Below are 19921 nucleotides of genomic sequence, written 5' to 3' on the forward strand. Positions count from 1 at the left end.
CACCGCACCGCCGCCGGCACCACCACCGCTCCGCTGTCGCTCCCCAGTCCATCCACGCCGCCGGGCCACGCCCGCCGCGCACTAATGCGCCCATTTGACAAACGATCCCATAACTCAGACGAGAAATTACATTACGGTCATGAGCGCTTCACGCACGCGGCCCGGGCCCGTGTGATATCTTTCCTAATCTAAGTGCCAGTTTGCATGCGAGCCTATTTCTCGCGCGGCCGGCCGCCGTTGCCGACCCGACCAGCGGCAGTGAACATGTCAATGTGTGATTTGCTGCCATTGGCTTTCATGGCTCGGAAGCCCATCGCCGCTGTTATAAAACACTGACGAATACATTAAGACCGCACTAATGTCACTGCCAGCTATTAAAACCCGCTGGGCACGGGTCTGGCGGACGACCATTGAGCACCCAACAGGCTGCGAATGGGACGTTTCATCAGGAACGGCGGGACCCCACACGCCGCGCCAGAGCACCCTTCTCCAGCCCTAATCGAGCGCGGCTGGCGACCGATCCACACCACAACGTTCACCTCTCGTTGCATCGTGTCCGCTGACAGCTCGGCATGGTGCATCCTTTCCGGCGGCGGCAGACGGCTGTCGACTGTCGTGTCGTCACCTTGTACCTCTTCGTCCGGCGCCTTTCGGGGATGAACCGCACCCGTCGTCTGCTGCATGGTCCCACTCGTGCAAGCTCGTGGGCCATCCCGGAGCAGTCACATCCGGCCGTCTGCGGCTGGTCTGTTGGCGACCAGTGTCCCAGCGTCGGACAGTCCTTCCGTTCCTCTGTTATCGCGCGCCTGTGTTTATGCCAACCTGCGTGTTCATGCCGTCGACTGGCGGTCGTGGCTCTCGTGACCCGCCTACCGCGCCGGGTCGGGTTGGAGGGTGCCGGACATTATACCGCCGGACGTGTGAGAAACGGCCTGTCGTGCGCGCCGCGCCGCCGCCGTCGCCGCCGGTCCGTGCGCGCTGCATTGTTGTGTCGACGCCGACACCGTAAATCGCCACAATCGATGTCGGGTGTCAGTGGCAAATTACCGGCGACCTGGCTGCCGGCGGGGCCACTTACTGACGCCTGCTGCAGCGGCCCACACACCGGGAGCGGTGACGTTTATGTCTGTGTTCGAGAAAGTGGCGAGTTTGGAGCCGCGGATTCAACCTCGGGGTTTGTTATCGTTATTCGGATGTGTTGAGGAAATGTTAGCGCTGCTAAACATTTGGCACATGGGCACCTCTTCCTCTGCGGTCGATGTTGAACGATCTGGTACACGGATAGGAAGGAAGAGGTCAGAGCAGTTCGCGCATACCTGAAGTGGAATATCACAGTAACAGGACCAGGGGTGTTTCAAAGATGAAGCCCACCGGCCGCCGCGGTAAGGTACACAGATGAAAATACTTCTGTTGCCAAGATCGCCTTCCGCTCTTCTGCCTCGAGGCAGGCAGCGTTATGTAATGGACTGGTTCTGAAATGGGGCGAGCCGAGCCCCAGCAACACCTAGGCGGCATCAAAGTGACCGCTGCAAAACACTAAATGCATGGAGCTGGAACGTTAATGTGCGAGTGAACACGTGGAAAACACGTCCCGTTTTTCACTGACGCGAGGCAAGCTCGATTTACTCCCATTTTTTTGCACGGCCCTTCCGCCTCAGCGCCTCTTCAGCACATTTATGCTCTACGGCCGCCTCTTTTAGTCGAGCCGCTCGCAAAATCAATTATTCACCCTTCCTTCCGCATTCTTGCGTTTCCGTTCATCCTCGCACGAGCACTCGATGCTAAAACGAGTCATCGCTTTCATTGCCGCCGCCGCGGGTGTCATTTGTCCGTGTCTACCGCGATTTGTTGTGCATCGGTGCAGACTGCGCGCACCCAGTCATCATATCGACTTTGGATGGGCTCCGAGGGGGGCGTCGGAGGGGGCGTCGGAGCCGACGATCCTGGCGGGCGTCGGGCTCGACGATCGCACTCCGTCGCCGCCGACGGTATCGCTGCAGTCGTTTCCGTTCGCCGAAACTCGACAGCCGGCCGTCTGTCTGACAGATTCGCGTAGGATTGTCGCCGCTGAATCGAATTGTCGCCGTTATTGCTCGAGTGAAGAGCCGTTTTAGTTCGAGCGGCGGTGACCGGTCGACCAGGGCCGACCTCAGGGAGGAGATGTGAGGGGAAATGGGTACACTGACCCTCGGTACATGTATCTATCGACAGCAGTGAGTTCTGTGAAGACAGATCCCATTCTCTAGATATCGTAGGGGACTTAGCACACCATTCTATTGCTGCTTGCAACTGAAGTCGACCTGTGTCTCACAACACGATAGCAACGTTGCGCGCAGGCTGAGTGGGTTGTCCCCGTCCGTCTCATCAGCTAGCTGATATTTCCGCCGTGGTACAGCTGACAGTCTGCAGCCCACTCGTCCGACCACCTCTCATCAGCGCCGTCCTGGCATCAGCCGGGTCACCGTGATGATGATATTCGAGCAATGATAAATATACCGACCGGCGACAGAGGTGTAATTGCGCTGCGGGCGGCTGATCTGTGTTTGTTTCTCTGTCGCGCTGCTGGCCGTGAGACGTCACCGGACGTCCCTTCAAACCATGTGACCGGGCCGGGCCGGGGAGGGACGGGACGGGACCCAGCCGCAATGATAGTCCCCCGCGGTCAGCTGAGCTGGTGACCGGACGTCGTGGTCAGTTGGAGAGAGCCTCTCATCAGCCACTTCCTGACCGCAGGCGCGGCCGTCACGGCGACCTCCATCGCCGCTAATATTTGGACAGGATATCGGCGCTCACGGTTCGATACAAACACAGAGCGTGTACGGGCGGGTCGCAGACAAACAGGGAGGGGAGGCACGGCTGTGATGCCGACGCCACCTGTTCTGCCGACCGGAGTTTGGCGACGATAATCAACGTCGTGTCCAATCGACCGCCAGCGGAGCGAAATTGGAGCGGAATTGAAACTTGTTGATCCGCGAATCCGAGCCTGGCGTGGATTAACCCGATGGTGAGCTGTTTTGCAGCAATACAGTGATACGGAGCTCCGGACATTGCGGTGTTACTGTTATCTGCCTGTAAACAGCGATACTTTACCGGCCCTTGAAAGTTAAATCGGCACGGTATCGGGGACTATCAGACAGAGAGGGTATTAACACTTAACAGGGGCCCCATGCGTACTTGTAGACCCATGAATGCCCGACACATCATTTACAAATGGCAGACGATCTGTTAAATCGACGTTAGATTGATTAAACTTAAAATCAAATCAGGCACTCGATGGGGAAGGGTGACGATAGGTGCCAACTGCCAATACTTCAGAACTCTGATACCAATTGATACACCACTGCTCGTATGTAGATACCGCTGGCTGAAAACAGCTTCGAACCGGCACTCCTTTCTGCTCGGAGACCTCAGATCCCGCTGCACCGCCGCACCTGGCCTCTGCCGATTATGCGCCGCTAAACTCGACATCGACTAGCTCCGTCTGCCGATTTATGGGGTTACCGCAGCGACACTGCACCCGGCCAACGTTGACGTGACTCTCAACAACGTACTGTTACGCGCTGGGCATGCTAATCCGGGTCGGTGATGGGCCCAGGCAGCTACCTGAGGTCGGGGACCGCGGCGCCGCGCTGTGAGGAGGGTGTGGGCGGGAGGAGAGGTGTGCTGTGACAGGCAGCTACTGCAGAGGAGCCGTGGGACTGAGCACTGCGGCGGGGTGGGCGGAGAGGGCAGGTGTTGACTGGCCACGGTTAATGGTGGGATTCCTTTGATCAGAATGGGTCCCATCACGGCAAAGGTCAGTGAGATGTTCAACTCGCTGTCTTCTGCGGCGGAAATGGCTCCGGCGGGGCTCGGGGTCCGACGGGGGCGGCTCTTCCATCCTGAATCGCCGCGCCGATAGCCCCATCACGTCCGCAGAGGGCGTCTGGGAGGCTGGAAACTCGCCGCCGCACGAGCGGAGCGCGGCTAACGGGTCAGCTGGGAGCACCGCTCAGCACTCCTACACCATGCAATTTGTTCCATCAGATGAGCGACCGGTCGAGAGGGCGGGCCGGCCGGCCGACGACGGCGTGGCGACGGGTCGCTTTGTCGCGCCGCGCCGCCCGTCAGATCTGCCGCTGCCGTACGGCGCTCTGGCCAAACTCAGTGGGCAATTCGCGGGATGAATGTGGGCATTCGTGTGATTTGCATAGCGTCCGACCTGAGACCGTATTTTTGTGCCGGCTGCCTGTTTTATGGGCCGCTTATTTCACGAGGTCTGTCACGCGGTGCAGGGTCGTGTCACATAAAACAGCATAACGCCGGTGCCGGGGTGAGCCGCCCATGTCGGCTACCGTGACGCGTCGGGCCGCCTCTGCCGACAGCCCCTCGTCGCGCCGCATTATTACCGCTCTGCGCTCCTCTCCGCGCTCCCTCTCAGCCATCTCTCATCCTCGCCATTTTTGTGTTTTGCATCTGCTGATTCTTCATCGGGCGGTGATCGCCGTGCCCTCGCCCTCCTCGCGGCGCCACCATTCATCTCGATTTCTGCCGGCCGGTGGCTCTCGTCTGCCTTTCTTCTGTCGGCGAGGCGCTCCGCTCCCCCTCAGTCTTTTGCGGACGCCAGCATGCCCGAGGCGCGCTCCCTCCTCCGTCCATAAAAATAGCGGCCGGCACGGGACGCAGCAAACGGCAGAGATGGCATCGATGAGCGCATCGTGCGGCTCTAACTGCAGCTACCGAGAGCTGGCGACGGCTCCTGGTGAAACGACCGCCCTAAAACGACGTACGATCGCCACCAATTGACATCGCGATCGACGCTTCAAGCTGAGAGCGGCCATCAGTCTCGACGCTGGTCGTGCATGGCTGATGGTCGTTCGTTTGGCCACAGGAGTGATGTCGCATTTGTATCGCATTGTCCGGGCTTACTGCTAAGCTGGTCGTCCGTTCTCGGTGTCTGCGGTCCTTCGCAGCGATGACGTCACAACAATACGTAGGCTGATGTGTTTGCTATGCGGACGTCGGGCGCGATCACCATCACGCTCATAACTAGTGCTCTGCCGCGCCCGCTGACGCCCCCATCTTCCCTTTGTGCTGACCGCTGATCTGCTCTCTCCCTCTGCTGACCTGCTCTCTCCCTCTGTCCGCAGGTTGAGCTGACCATCAGAACGCTGCCGGCGCTGCCTCCCGGCGCAAAGTACCAGTGCATCTTCGGGGGCACGCCACCCACGGACGCGCGGGTCACCGCCACCGGCCTGTCGTGTCAGACGCCGCCGCCCGAGCTGCGGCCCGCCGTGCCGCCCGGAGCCGACCACGTGGCCGTGCCGCTCTCCGTGCGCTCCTCAGAGACCAACAAGGACTTTGTGTCGCGCGAGTTCTCCTACTACGACTGCGGCCGGCACGCCACGTGCGCCGACTGCGCCAGCTCGGCCTGGGCGTGCAACTGGTGTGTGTACGACAACATTTGCACGCACAACGCCACCTCCTGCCGTCGGACGGTCGTCTCCGGTGAAAACGTAAGCGTCATGCGACTTCTCGCAGAGGTGCGTCACGACTTACTCTGTCCGCCCGTCATTTTCATGTCCGTCTTGCCATGCTAGCTGTTGCAGCATTTACACAGAACGGCACTCGTCACCTCGTTGGAATTTCAGCGAAGTTTCAGAAAACTTGTAGTTTGCATGGCCTGCTTGAAAATTAGATGTCTTTATCTTGTAAACGTTTATCCTCGCGACATTTCACTCGCCAAGAGTCGACTGGGATTTACGTGGATTTGCTATTTTTCAGTCTGTCTCGCATGCAAGCGTCTGCCTGCAAGCCTGCCTCTTTGTGTCAGCGCTTATTGCATTTCCATTACTTTTTGCCACGCATCCACCACTCGATGGTCGTGTCTGCACGCTCTCACCATGTATGTCACCCTCGTATACCATCATTATGCATGCGTATTATTTATCTATTCCTGGTTCATTAATCTGCCGGTCGTCGGGATCACACACAGCGCTGGCGGCGATCCATTTGGCCGGCCGTCCTGGCTCGGACATATCCCATTTGCCGGCAGCCGAGGGGACGCGTCCGGTCGGTGGTGACGCTCACTTGCCCACCGACTGGGCATTGGCTACCCCCCATGATCGACCTCCCCCGACTGACCGCCGCGCGTCCGTCCGTGAGGTCCGACAGGGGTGGCCGGACCGCACGCCGAAAAAACCCGCTCCACCGCCGCCGCGTTGTTGTAATTCGGCCGTCGTGAGCCACCTCTGCTCGAGAACAGAGGCGTCGGTGCTGGCCAGCCGCGATTCCCATTGAAACGTGCTGCCGCCATTCTCGGGCGTTGGTTTCCGGCGATCAGAATCGTTCAGTCCATCAGAGTCGTTAGTTAACTTGCTCGGAACACGTTTCTGTGTTCGAGAGGCGGTTCGTGACTTTGTCGTGATTTAACGGATCATCAATCGTGACATCATGGACCACCACGGCTTCGTGACGCCCGGACCGGCCGGCGTCATCCTTGTGCACTTCCCCTGTTCTTCCTTTCCGTCCGTCCCGCTGCTCTTCGCTTCCGTTGTGAGGCTCCGTAGCACTCCGTCCTGCATCTCTCCGTTTTGTCCCGCCATATACCGTGCCTCTTCGTGTTTCTCTTCCCGTACCGTTCCGCCTCCGTGTGTTGCTGTGCCACCGCGCTGAGTCCGACGACTGTTTATCCGGGCTGGGGGTGTGGGATCCACACTGTCCGCCGGCGCCGCCGCCGGGTTGCATGCGGCCCGTCCCAGCCCTGATTACAGGGCGGTCACAGACACGCTGCGCCTCACCTCACCTCTGATGTCACTTACGGGGACAGTTTCAATTCGACCGGACGCCGTGAGCCGGCAGGTTAATATGGGAGCCGCGCTCAACGCCGAGTCAATCGCACCTCCGGTCGCGTCCAAAACGGCCCGAGCTGGGCTCTGCCTTCACGGCAGCAGCCGGCGCGGCCCGGTCCGAATTTCAAAGCAGCGGCCGAGTGTTTATCGACGGCCGTAAAAAGACGCCGCCGTCGCCGTCTCGAACGGAAACAGTGGACCGTTTCCGCGCCGCGAACTCTGCCTTCTGAGGTATCTGGGAAGTGTTTGATTCGGTAGCAATGCAGGGAGCGGTGACCCGCCGCCGACCGATCGCAATGATCGGTCTCTGTGCGCGTGGATCCGTGTCAGGTGGTGTGTAATTTTCCCGCCAGATGCCGCTGCCGGCGCCGGGAGATGAACGGTGCCCGCCGCTCCCCGCGCTCCCGTCGCTGGCCAGGGGAATGTATAATTCGTCTCGGCCTCCGGAAAACACTATCCCGCGCAGAATCCATCATAACTGGGGTAAATTATCACCGGGAATCATTACTCGGCGCGGCCATTAGGGTTAATACAGTGTCGCTTGCTCCTCCGCATCCCCAGCTCCCCTCGCGCGCGGTACTCCATGCTCAGGGGCCGCTCATCATCTCTCCCTCCATACCCCTCCGCTCAATAGGACCTCAGAGCTTCCGAGCATGTAAATTGACAACTTCTCCATCCCTGCGGCAGCTCGTCTCGCTGTTTCCAGCTCATATCTGGCTCGTCGGCGCCGCGGGAGTCCCAGTTCGCTGCTCTCCCTGATTCAGTCTTCTGTCTCCGTTAGTCCCCTCATTCCGTCTCCCGTCGCGCGGCTCAGTCTCCCTCCGCTCTGCCACCGTCCCCTCCTTGTCGCCGTCGCGCTCTCTCGCTCTCCCCGCTCGTCTGCACGCGCACAGCACGGCCGGCGACCGCAGCGCGCGGCACCGCTTCTCCGGCCGCGCCGCCACCCTGATAAATTACGCCCGGATTAAGATTCGTTGATTGGCTGGGGCGCGCACCATGCCGCCCTCCTGGAAGTGGCTCTCGTCGTCCGTGGAAGCACGGCTCCCCTCGTGCGATGAAGAGCGGCCGCTCCGTCCCGCTGCTCCGGGGCGCGTTTTTCTGCTCCAGGCGAAATGGAACTCCGACGTGACCTGAGTCGTATAGAAAGAAAGACGCCGCGATGCGCCCCCAGTCGAGCTCCCCTCCCCACCGGGAGACGAGCTCCGTCGAGCCGTTTTCATTTGCATTAGTTTCGTTCCGTTTGCTGTCGGAATTGTCGGTTTGTAGCCGAGGTGAATATTTTCTCGTATTTTCCACTCATTTGCTGGCTAAGTTTCGCGGAATAGCGTGTCGCCGAATTTGTCAAATTATCACGGTCTGTATGAGCGCGGGGCCGGGGTGCACCTCCATTAGAGCCTGGCTGGGCTCTCGCCCTCCCCAGTCCCGGTCCCGAACCCTCCCCGGTGGACACATAACGAAGATAGAGCGGCGACAGAGATTTAGCAACAATGAATCGACGAAAGGAAGGCAATTATTAGATTAGCTCTAGCAGAATTAATAGCGCACTCAGCATCTGTCAGCCGGCACTTCCTAACAGCTTTGTCAGAATTGATCCAACACGCCAGCAGGCAGCATTACAAACATATGCATGCAAAAGCAGACTTTTCAGACACGTATCCACGACTTGCATCATCAATTTTTGGAGAAAAATAAATAACCGAATGCCTGAACGAGGTCGTTACACGATGCTGCATAAAAATAACACCCCGATAAGACACTGATAACATGGTTACAGCAATTCATGCACCGATAATTCGCATACCACCACCATGCTTCAGGCCGAGCGTGTGATCCGTTCACGAAACAGCAACGTGGCACGTATGACTTCAGCAAGCGTGGACCTGAAAACGGCGCCCATTAGTGTCATCCTAAGCGGGTCGAGCGATCGGTCACCGCTGCAGTGCGCAGTGGTCGCCAAACACTGGCGATCTCTGCAGGCGGGCGAATTTCGCCGCTCGCGTGACCAGGTCGGTTTGGGGCGACACGCCGCGCTCCGACACTGAAAGGCGCTGAGAAATGAACTCTTTCAATCATCGCATTTTGCCAGTGACAGCTGGGAGCGAGTTCGAGCGACTCGGCCGGTCGGCGGCGGTGTCGGCGGCGGCGGCTCCCCTCCCGCTCCCTTCGCTCGCTAATGGTGGCCGGCGCGGCGGTGTGTGCGCCCCGCCGACCCCCCGGCGTGCCGAGCGGGGTCGCCGCCGCTCCCAGTCGGCCCTGTAATCAGGCTGTTTCCGGCTGTTTGGTTGCCACTCGGCCGTCTCCCTCAGTTTCCCCAGTTCGGAGGCGGTCCCCGAGTTGAGGGACTCACTGGATGAAGGTGCCTCTATAATGTACCGGTCCCTCGGGTACAGTACCACCACGGGGTACCGGCCCCGGGTGTGACTGTGGACACCACTCCGTACCAGTCCCATGGGTCTGATACCGCCGTCACCACAGTGTCGCATTCATGGCGTCGTCAGGATTTTGTCCCGTTTTGGCGATAAATTCGCCCACCGCTGACACGCCGACCATAAAAAGGCGATTATCGCGAATGAAAGCGGCTCCGATGCGAATGGCTCCGATCGACTGCCAGGCCGGGGCAGGAGGGATGGAGGGGGAGGGCTCACCACAGACGGGCCTACGCAGTCGCCCGTCCCGACACAGCATACGCTATGCTGAATTGCCGCGTGGCAATGTCGTATTGCTGGTGGTGACGCAACGGTCCGGTCCACACACTCCGAGCTGACATCGCTGGGTGATTGATTGCCGGGATAGGGCGGGCTAGAGCCACCCGGGACACGACGTCGACGTTTCACGATCATTGACCGGGCGCGCCGAGTGCCCAGGCCCGTCCTTGGACTGATGTTCCGTGCAGGGTACTCGCCCGGTAGCGACACCCGTCACCATCACCTGACGTCACCCTGGACCGCCTGTCTCATGTCCTTCGCGGTCCCCGCTGTTCCGGAGACTGTCTATCATTGTAATCGCTCGGGTAGTGCTGTGTGCCCTGCGCAGCCTGTATGATGTCTTCTGTTGATGACCAGCCCTGTTCACTGTTGACACGAGCATGTCGGTGACGCTGAGAAGTCGCAGAATGTCGCAGAAGCTGAGAAGTCGCAGAAGGTCATGCATGCTGTTTGGTTCGCACAAGACGTAGCATGTTACGCTTCCAGGTGGTTGGATTTAAGACGATCTCTGGAGCTTTGTGTAACTGATGTTATACTAATACCGCTTCAACCTTCTTCAAATCTAACAGATACTCGTATAACTTGCCACTTGTTCTATCAGCTACTAATATTAGCTCTGCTGCTCTGTTTTCATGTTGCTCCTCAAAGGGTCTTTTCGACATTTCTAACCATGACACTGATGCCAGCTCCTGTGATAAATGTCGTACGTCTCCCCTTAAATGTACACTTACCTCCCATCCACGACCCACCCGCTCTTCAGACTTCCTTCTCTCCTCTTCCCTCACTGACCCCACTTCCCGTCTCTAACTGACCCTCTCCCGTCTCTCTCCACGCAGAACCCGGCTCGTCTCATCACACACGGCGCCGCCTTCTGCCCGCGTTTCAAGCCCAAGTCGACGCCGACCCTGCTGCCGAACGGCCAGCGAAGTCAGGTCGTTCTCGAGGCGGAGAACCTGCCGCGACCAGAGCCTGGACATGCCGCCTTCCACTGCATCGTCGACATCGAGGGCGCCAAGATGCGCGTGCCGGCTCGCGTCGAGAGCGGCCAGTTCGTTGTCTGCGAGAAGACGACCTACTCCTACCAGGCCGATGAACGGGAGATCTCTGCCAAACTGACAGTCGTCTGGGACGGCGATCATCTTGTGGACGCCACCAACATCACGCTCTACAAGTGCGGCGTGCTGGGCAGCCACCGCGGCCACGCCGACTGCTCGCTGTGCGTCACCCGCGACGCGCGCTACAAGTGCGCCTGGTGTGACGGCACGTGCTCGCACAGCGCTGACTGTCGTCAGAGGCCAATGCTCGAGTGTCCCAAGCCGCGCATCGACCTGGTGAGTAGCGAACGTCGTCTGCGTGCGCGCCGCCCGCGCGCGACGTCGCGTCGAGACCCATCTATGCTGATCTAACGCTGATCTATGCTGATGTGGCGCTGATATACGCTGATGTGTGCCGAGCTGCTCCGGTCGGCGCCGCGCTCGGTCGGCGGCTCGGCGTATCGCCGCGGATCTGCGCGGCTGGCCCGGTGGTCGGGAGGGTGGACCGGTTTTTGTGCGTGGCTCGCGCCGCTGCCGAGTGGCTCCGTCTCCTCTGTGCAGATTCCAGTCATGTCGCAGTCGAGCTTGCTTGCTCTGCTCAGCTCTCGAGAGATGAGAACTGATAGGAACTGAGCAAGCGTGAATGGGCATCGAGCATGCCGAGGCATTCATCCCTCGGTGCAGCTTGAATGGAATATCATTCCTCTTTCGGAGAACATCGTAACCTAGAGCGGCTCGCCCGCTGACATGCTTGCCATTGGATCATCAGTCACGCTGCCTCTTCTATTTTATTAAAACATTTTAGCATAGACGACATTCCCCTGCCATTCATAAAGATACAGCGCACAAAAAAGCGATACCACCATCATTTTGGAGGGCGTCGCCCGCAGCCTCAGCCAAGAACGGGGCAGCTGCGGCGGCCCGTCGTTACATATTGACGTCCGATCGGCGCCACCGATTTCCATACTGTTTACGACACGCGGCCACTTGTTTAGTCAATAGCCGTCGAATCTCATATGGCAGCCTACAAATCAGCGCGGCTGCCATATCCGAGCCGTTTGAAGTGCAAATGGTGGTGGGGCGGCGCGGCAGCTGCCCGGCCGGATGGCGTGTCGCAGCCGTGTGAACCGGTAATTACCCCTGCGACACGTCGCTTTAGTCGTGTTTTCGTGTATCGCTCATACAGAGGGCCGGTTTTTACCGGCGATCAGTGCGTCGATTGCGTCGCGGCCTTTTTCGGGGGCGGGCGATAGGATCGTGCGCTGAGGTGGGTCTCTGGCGGCGACCCGGCCCGTCCGCCGCGCCGGGAGGGCGCCGCTCCGTCCCCGGGGATAGCCATACTCAGCGTCCCATTAGGGTCGCGACGTGTCTCGACTGAAGGAATGCGAACGACATCGATTTATTGGGGTACCTATGGTCGTCCCTCGTTTCCGGACCGTTATAGTGACGCAATGGCGTCGCTTAGTTACGTCAGCGACTCAGTGTTTTTCGCCTGCGCTTGCTTATTTATTCATTATAACCTGCAATAACGTCGCCTCAAGTGTATTCATCGCGCACGGCGTTTCAATTCGAACACGTGTTCTACGTCTGGTGTTATCTCGAGTCGGCCGTGTGTTCCAGCTCACCCTGCCCTATAATCAGATACGCGCCGTACCGGTGACCCTGCGCTGACCTCTGACCTTTGACATGTGACCCGCGTCTGACCCACACCCGGCACCCGGCAGATCTACCCGCTGAGCGGACCCGTCGAGGGCGGCACCCTGCTCACCATCGAGGGATCCAACCTGGGTCGCAGCGCCGAGGACGTGCGAGACAGGATCCGCGTGGGCGGCGTGCCGTGCACCCTGGTCGAGTACCAAGTGTCGGTGCGCATCGTCTGCCGCACCGGCGCCGCGCCGCACCCCATGAACGTCGCCGTCGCTGTCGGCAACGACGCCGGCTTCGACGAGTCGGCCGTCAAGTACAGCTACCACGACATCCAGCTGTTCGACGTGCACCCGCGCATCGGCCCGGAGAGTGGCGGTACGCGCCTCACCCTCTCCGGCGGCCACCTGACGGTCGGGTCGCGAGTGCGCGTCTGGCTGGACCACCTCCCGTGCGCGGTCACCCAGGGGCCGGGCCAGCTGAGCTGCGTGACCGCACCTTCGGACGGCACGCGCTCCGTGCGCACACTGACCCTGCAGATTGACGCCGCCAACCGGACGCTAGTCGGAAACCCGTTCAACTACACCAGTGACCCGGGGGTGCAGGAGATAAAACCGCTGCGATCGCCCGAGTCTGGGGGACGCCTCATCATGGTGCACGGAACGAACCTGGATGCCATCCAGAAGCCGCTCATGACTGTCTTCCTAGACGACCAGGAGCAGCCTCTCAACGTCACGGTACGTAGCACAAGGGATTGTGGGGCCGTCAGCCTACCACAGCCGGTCGTCCAGGCGATGAAGATTAATTCCAGACCATAGGTCATGAGTTCGATTCTATTAGACGGAAACTTTCACTGCCTATCGCACATTTTGCTCTCGTTGATGTCGATTTATCGTAGCGCTATCAGCATGCATGCATTCACGATCGGCACGGTCCGTTTTAGTGCTGGTCCGATGCAAGTGCCCTGTCTCGGGTATCCGGAGCGAGGCTCGTGATTTATCGGGCCACGTCGGCCGGCTTAAACCGCGGCTAATCATCGGTCCGACGCCATCTTGCCTGATTAGCGCCGACCGGGCCCTGATTTATATTCTCTCGCGGATGAGCAGACTGCAGCCTAAGTAACTCGGCCTGATGGCCGCCAGATGAATAATGCCCGCCCCGCTTATGATACCATATGCTCGGATATATCGAGCGCGCCTATCGACTTCATGCAGCCTTTGAGCCCACATGACACGCTCGTGTTCCGTCGGCCGTCTATCAGGCGTGTCGGGCGCGCTGCCAGCCGGTTCGGCGTCTCATCCCTCCCCTGCCCTCCCCCAGGTCTGCCGCGTGCTCAGCAACACCCAGATGCAGTGCCCGTCGCCTCCCGTTGACCCGCGCGCCGTGAGAGGTCTCGGGTGGCAGCGGCGCAGCCCCGACAAGCCTCCATCCAAGTTCGCCCGCTCGCCACGGCCGCCCAACGACGACGTTCTCAGTCTCAACATCGGCTTTGTCATGGACGACGTCGCGAGTGTGCGCAACCTAAAGCAGCACCGCGCTCCGATGAACAGCGTCCTGCTCTACGTCCAAGATCCGGTAGTCATGCCGTTTCCGGGCCGCGTCAAGCTCTACAAGGGCGACACTCTCGTCATCGAGGGCCAGAACCTGAACCTGGCCGCTGACGAGAGTGACATCCGGGTCCTCATCGGCACCCACTCCTGCAACGTCACCTCCCTGGCGCTTAGCCAGCTAGTGTGCAGTCCCCCGGCCGTCCAGCCGCCGGGGACAGACGACCTGGGCCGGCAGACTCCCGAGGGCGTGCCCCTGGTGGTGGTCAGGGTCGGCGAAAACCTCCGCTTCCCGCTCGGCCTGCTGCGCTATGAGATGATCAAGCCGTACACGTTCCCGCCGGAGGTGGTCGGAGGGATCGCCGCCTCGGGCGTGTTCCTCGTGCTGCTGTCCGTCGTCATACTGGTGGTGTACCGGCGCAAGTCGACACAGGCAGAGCGCGAGTACAAGAGGATCCAGATCCAGATGGACACGCTCGAGAGCAATGTGCGCATGGAGTGTAAACAAGGTGAGACGAACAACGAGATAATAAGGGAGTTCTTAGTATGCCTGTCATGCTGTTTAAGGACATGTTGCTCTTATTAGCTAGGCTAAAACCTGTTTGACTGTTTGCTTCCTGACGTTTCAATCATTGTGAAAGGATAACAGTCCGAGCTAGTGAATGCATAACAGTCCGAGTTACACTGCAATCGTTTTCAATAGCAAAGCAATCAACGTGAAAACTACGACCCCAACGAATGCCCATAATGCACAGGCACACTAACGCTAACTTTGTCTAGCTACGTAGTCTGCAACTACATTTCGGGCCGGCAGTCCCTGACTGGCCGTCCGAGGGCCAAACTTTGTGGCCGTCGGGTGTTTTTGGATCGTGGTCAGGATCGGCTCGACTGAGAACATGTTTACTGAGGAAACGCCAGGCCGTGCAGACTGCTCGTCGCCGCCAATCGTTCTCAGAGTGATCCAGCCTTCGGTAAAACTAACCCGCCTTGCTCCGACAGCGTTCGCCGAACTTCAGACGGACATTACGGACCTCACGGCCGACCTCGAGTCGACCGGCATCCCCATCTTCGACCACCGCACGTTCGTCATGAAGGTGTTCTTCCCGGGGGTGACCGACCACCCGATCCTGGGCGACCCCAAGGTAAGAGCTCCTCCGCCCTCGCCACCGCTGCCGCCCCATGGCGAACTCGATCGTCTGTTGTTATGCCGAGTATTTTTATCGAGGCCCAAGGGAACGTCGGCGTCGGGTATCGATTAAGACTCCCTTTGACGAAGCTGTGGCGTTCTTTCAAGCCGACGGGCGTGTCAATTATGTCTGAGCGTGCTCACGGGGCCGAATGTGTGTAAACAGCCGCGGTCGGTTTTTATGGTCTCGGCTTTGATCGCGATTGGCGCCCGTCACGGTTTTCGCCCGAGTCTGACAGCCACTCCCCTCCCCGGCAGCTGCGACTGAACGGCACGCGCACCAACTTCGACACGGCCATGCAGCAGTTCGAGCAGCTCATCAACAACCGCTACTTCCTGCTTACCTTCATCGAGGTTCTCGAGTCTCAGAAGTCCTTCAGCATCCGTGACAAGGTCAACGTGGCCTCCCTGCTCATGGTCATCCTGATGTCCCAGATGGAGTACGCCACGGAGATCCTTCGCCTCCTGCTGCTGAGGCTCATCGACAAGTCCATCAACTCCAAGTACCCGCAGCTTATGCTGCGCCGCACTGAGAGCGTGGTAGAGAAGTTCCTCACCAACTGGATGGCGCTCTGTCTGTACGACCACCTGCGCAGTGAGTCTGCCGCCAGTCTGTTCCTGCTGACGGCCGCCATCAAACACCAGGTGGAGAAGGGGCCCGTGGACGCCCTGACGCACGACGCGCGCTACTCGCTGTCGGAGGAGCGCCTGCTGCGAGAGCAGATCCCACACAGCATTGTGGTGAGTACGAACGGAACGAGTGGGGAGTAGGGGAACCGGGAAGACCGGGTCAATGTAGGGTGACAAAGGTAGGGTGAGGGGACGGGCTAGCGTTCGGTGTTTGATCAGCTGACTTGACTGCCACTTGGGTGTGATATGAATCAGTTATCAAGTCCGACTCCTTCGAGTGGTTTGTTTTCCCGTCGGATTATCAGTTCGTGTGTGTACACACTTGTGGATAATGGGTGTGCCTACGTTCACAGAGCGTTTACATACCACATGCCTGCGCGGGCTTTGTATTGCCAACCCTCGCTGATGTAATGATAGCTGTTTACCGCACGCTGCTCACTGCAGTAGCGTGCATTGTGCGTCCTTTGTGCCTCCGTGCGCCGTCTGCAGGGGCTGACGGGTAGCGCGTCCTTCCGCGCCTCTGTCTCCCCTCTCGCTCTTCATCACCGCTCGGCTCTGCACGCGCCGTATGAGCGTCACGTCTTCCCGCTTCCCCGGCGACGGCGCTGCATATTTCACATTGCAACGCGTCTTTGCGCATTGACAAGTCCCTTTACAAGTGTCACGCCCAGTGAGATTAGATTAGTTGGTCGATTTGGTCTGAAGCACTGGGTTTTTAATGTTCACCAAGTCACGTTGCTTTTCTCTTCAGCCCTTAACTCAATGTCGTCACTAGCAAGGCCTCGTCTAACATGTTAACTGGGGGGGCCAAACCCCCGCAGTCATCGGCCTGGCCCCCCCAGTCAGGGCAAAAAGTCACTACTGGGGGGGCCGGCAATAGCCAAAAGGCAAACGAATTTTTAGTTCAAGGTGTCAGTGCACATAAAAGCAAATGTGTAAACGAAACATGGATGCAATGTGAGCACATTGGTACCTACCCGATTACTTAGGCCTGTTATCAATTGTTTATTTTGTTTACCTGACCTTAACCATTTTTGTCGCTCAGCAATATGTTACATGTCGTCTTTTCAGGCGCCCAATTCCGTGTCTCGGATATTCTTTTTTTTATAAATTTAGTACGAATCTTTTGAATGGAAGGATTCACAAGGACAGAGCCCCCGCTAAGCAGAGCTTGTTGCGTTGGCCCTGCCCTCTATCCTCCGACCGCGCAATTCCTGATCTATGGTAGAATTTAGAGCCCAAAGTTTTACGTATGCACATGGCCGCGCACGGCCGGTCCCCTCACTGACTTCGACTGGTTACGGGCTGCTTCTAATTGTAATGAAGCAGGATCCCGTGGTGTTCGTACGTAGGCGCAGATTGGTGGTCTGTCTCACCGATAAGTGTGATTATTACTGTCTGGGCCCGATTTCACCAAGTGAATATATTCTTGGTGTACTTTGGAAAAGTACACCGACAAAGTACGACGATAATACTATTCGGTTTCGCCACAGGAATATATTCAGTACGCCCGCTTTACGTACTTTGAGAGCCACCGGCGCGCATGCATATATCTTTTCTTGTCGGGGACATGCAGTCACTATATTTTTCCGTATTTAAAGTCGACGAGCTTAAATGCTCAGATATACAATATTATGGAAAAAAATTTCTAGCTACGCTAATAAGAATTAAATTTGCTGATCATACAAGAGGAAGTACCTAAACAAATATTGCTAATAATGCTCTTGATTTTTGCTGGGAGCATGACATTCCAAAGCCAAAAATGTAAACAATCGGCAGCAAGCCGCGCAGCACAGTTGACGTTACTGGCGTGTGTGGGTTTTATTGGATTTTGAATTGATATTAATTTTTTCTTCCAAGTTACTTCTCATAAGATAGTGCTTCAATATTTGTTCACAACTTCTACGCAATTCTGGAGTGGTTCAAAGCAAATATAAATAAAGTCGAACAAGAAATGGCATTACTTGAGGCACCTATCTTATATCTAACTACCGATCACTGATGGTAGCAAGGAGCACGGCCGACTAGCCGACAAGTTATCTGAAATATTACCTGAATCAAGTTTTTAAATAATCGAAGGGTCTACCGACGACTTCAAATATGGAGAATATTTCGGAATCATTCTCTAAACCTAAACGGAAGCGGGAAGCCGGTGATAAACTGAATCATTTGGCCACAACACAAGAGAAATATGGACATTGGACAGCATATGGATACTGCAAAGAAATAGTAAAAGTGGGCGATGAAAACGAATGTAATGAAGCGTTGTGACTTGTGATGCAACATGCTGGGCATGTCAATCAAGGCGTTGCTAGACTGGACTTCAGTTCTTCCTCTCGCCCTCGCTAGCTATTTACTTTCTCTTCGGTAAAACGCTGTATAAAGAGCACGGTGTAATAATCACGGTGAGAAAGATTTGAAACGCTTTTGGCCTTTTGTGTTATCAAAATACAATGTGAACTGTCGTTTTTTTTTTTTTTTGGAAGTGGAAAACTCAATAATGTAATCGGGAATGCGAATGAAAAAGGGAATTCCCTGTTGTGTTTCTGCATGATGGGGTGATTTTAATCGCAGTGATGCCACGATGAGATAAGCCTTATATAAAAATAGCTGTTCTGGGGTTTAATTTCAATATAAGCCCTGACACACGATACCCTAGGTATATATCCAGCAAGAAATAACCATTATGACCTCTAAAACTTTTTGCGTAGCCAGTGGCATGTTTTTATCATACGTTGCATCGATAAAGTCATTAAATTTGTAACATTATCATACAAAAAATTGATGTATGCCAAGCTGTTTCTCAAAGTATGCCACAAAAAGTAGCATACTTTCAATGCCAGCAAACTCGGCAAACAGCTGTTGAAAAAGCAGATCGGCGTACCAGAAGCAGACTTGTGATCAGCTCAGTTGAGCCGGCTCAAAAATCAGCTCAGCTCATGAGCCGGCTCAACATTTTGCCAAATTGTTGAGCTGTGAGCTGAGCCGGCTCTGTAATGCATTGAGCTGAGCTGCTGTCTGAGCTGAGCTGAATGAGCTTGAGCTGAGCTGAGCTGAATGAGCTTGAGCTGAGCTGAGCTGAGCTGAGCTGAGCTGAGCGAGCTGAGCTGAGCTGATTGAGCTGAGCGAGCTGAGCTGAGCTGAGCTGAGCTGAGCTGAGCTGATTGAGCTGAGCTGAGCTGATTGAGCTGAGCTGAGCTGAGCTGAGCTGATTGAGCTGAGCTGAGCTGAGCTGAGCTGAGCTGAGCTGATTGAGCTGAGCTGATTTAGCTGAGCTGAGCTGATCCAGTTCTAATTCTTTTCAGTTCATGCTTGGAAATTAACTCAGGATTTGATGCTTCAGCTATGAGCTAGCTATGGAGTGAGCAATTACACTGCCTTCGTGATCACACTTAAAAATATCAAAACTCTAAAGAAATCAATATTAATCACTAATCAAGCTTAATTTATTTCATCCATGTTGCATGGAAATTGGAAGACCAGGGTCTTGGCCAATTTACAGGCTAATACAGCCAGTCTCAAGTTTCAAGTCTGACTGCAAGATGAATACCTACTGTCAGGCTTTGATGCTTCGCCTTGACACTCTGCTCCGCAATGTACAATTCAGCATTCTTCACTTTGTTATTTAAGCAGTTATTTAAATTGATTTTATCGATAAGGGTTCTTACCTCTGCATAAAATATTTACAATTAGGAATTAGCAAATGTTCCTCTTCGTTGGTTGAATGTGGGCTAAGCAACCATATCCTATTGAAAGTGGGGTGGGGCAGAGGCGCTAACTGGAACTCTCACCTTCTGATGTCCATAATATGGGAAAAGCTCCCTTATTCACACGCCGACTATGAATTCTAATTGTGTTGACATTGCCTTGGTTGAGATCAGGGTGGTGTTTGGTTTCACTCAAGGTTTCACTGATAACAGCACGCTGCTATCACACGTGTCAAATGGGGTTTCCATGGAGATATAAACAAACTCTTATCTCCAAGTTCCAACACTACCCCAAAATGTAACGTCAGCTCCTGGCAGGGTGCCAAGAGCGGATGGCGGCGTGGGCGTGCTGCTCTCGGCCGTGAAACACCGCCTAGTTGAGATGATTCCATGGCGTTTTTTTCGTCTAGCAGATTTTCGTCCGACTTTTCTTCGTCTGGCATTTTTTCGTCTGTACATTTTTTCGTCTGTAAACTTTTTCGTCCAGACTTTTTTCGTTCGTATATTTTGAACTTATATGTTATGTTAACATCGCGGGTGCACACTCTGATAACATGTGATAACACTGCCAAGAACAGTCCATTTCATGTAACTATAGTCTGAGTCCAAGTAGACGCACGACTCGCAAAGTCTCAAGG

General features: G+C 56.3%; 1 protein-coding gene across 2 annotated transcripts in view; it reads left to right on the plus strand.

Moving 5' to 3' along the window:
- The window catches only part of LOC122366868 (plexin-B-like), a 73325-nt gene that overhangs the window by 47351 nt on the left and 6053 nt on the right, over positions 1–19921 (plus strand). Inside the window, exons 7-12 of one of the 2 annotated variants that reach the window (XM_043339517.1) lie at positions 5130–5495; positions 10372–10866; positions 12294–12950; positions 13534–14269; positions 14760–14902; positions 15205–15687. In XM_043339517.1, coding sequence (XP_043195452.1) covers positions 5130–5495; positions 10372–10866; positions 12294–12950; positions 13534–14269; positions 14760–14902; positions 15205–15687 — 2880 coding nt within the window. Of the gene's footprint in view, positions 1–5129; positions 5523–10371; positions 10867–12293; positions 12951–13533; positions 14270–14759; positions 14903–15204; positions 15688–19921 lie in introns of both variants that reach the window. The other variant, XM_043339510.1, reaches the window with a different exon arrangement.

The sequence above is a fragment of the Amphibalanus amphitrite genome, unplaced genomic scaffold (assembly GCF_019059575.1).
Source record: "Amphibalanus amphitrite isolate SeventyFive unplaced genomic scaffold, NRLGWU_Aamphi_draft 000030F_arrow, whole genome shotgun sequence".
Taxonomy (NCBI): domain Eukaryota; kingdom Metazoa; phylum Arthropoda; class Thecostraca; order Balanomorpha; family Balanidae; genus Amphibalanus; species Amphibalanus amphitrite.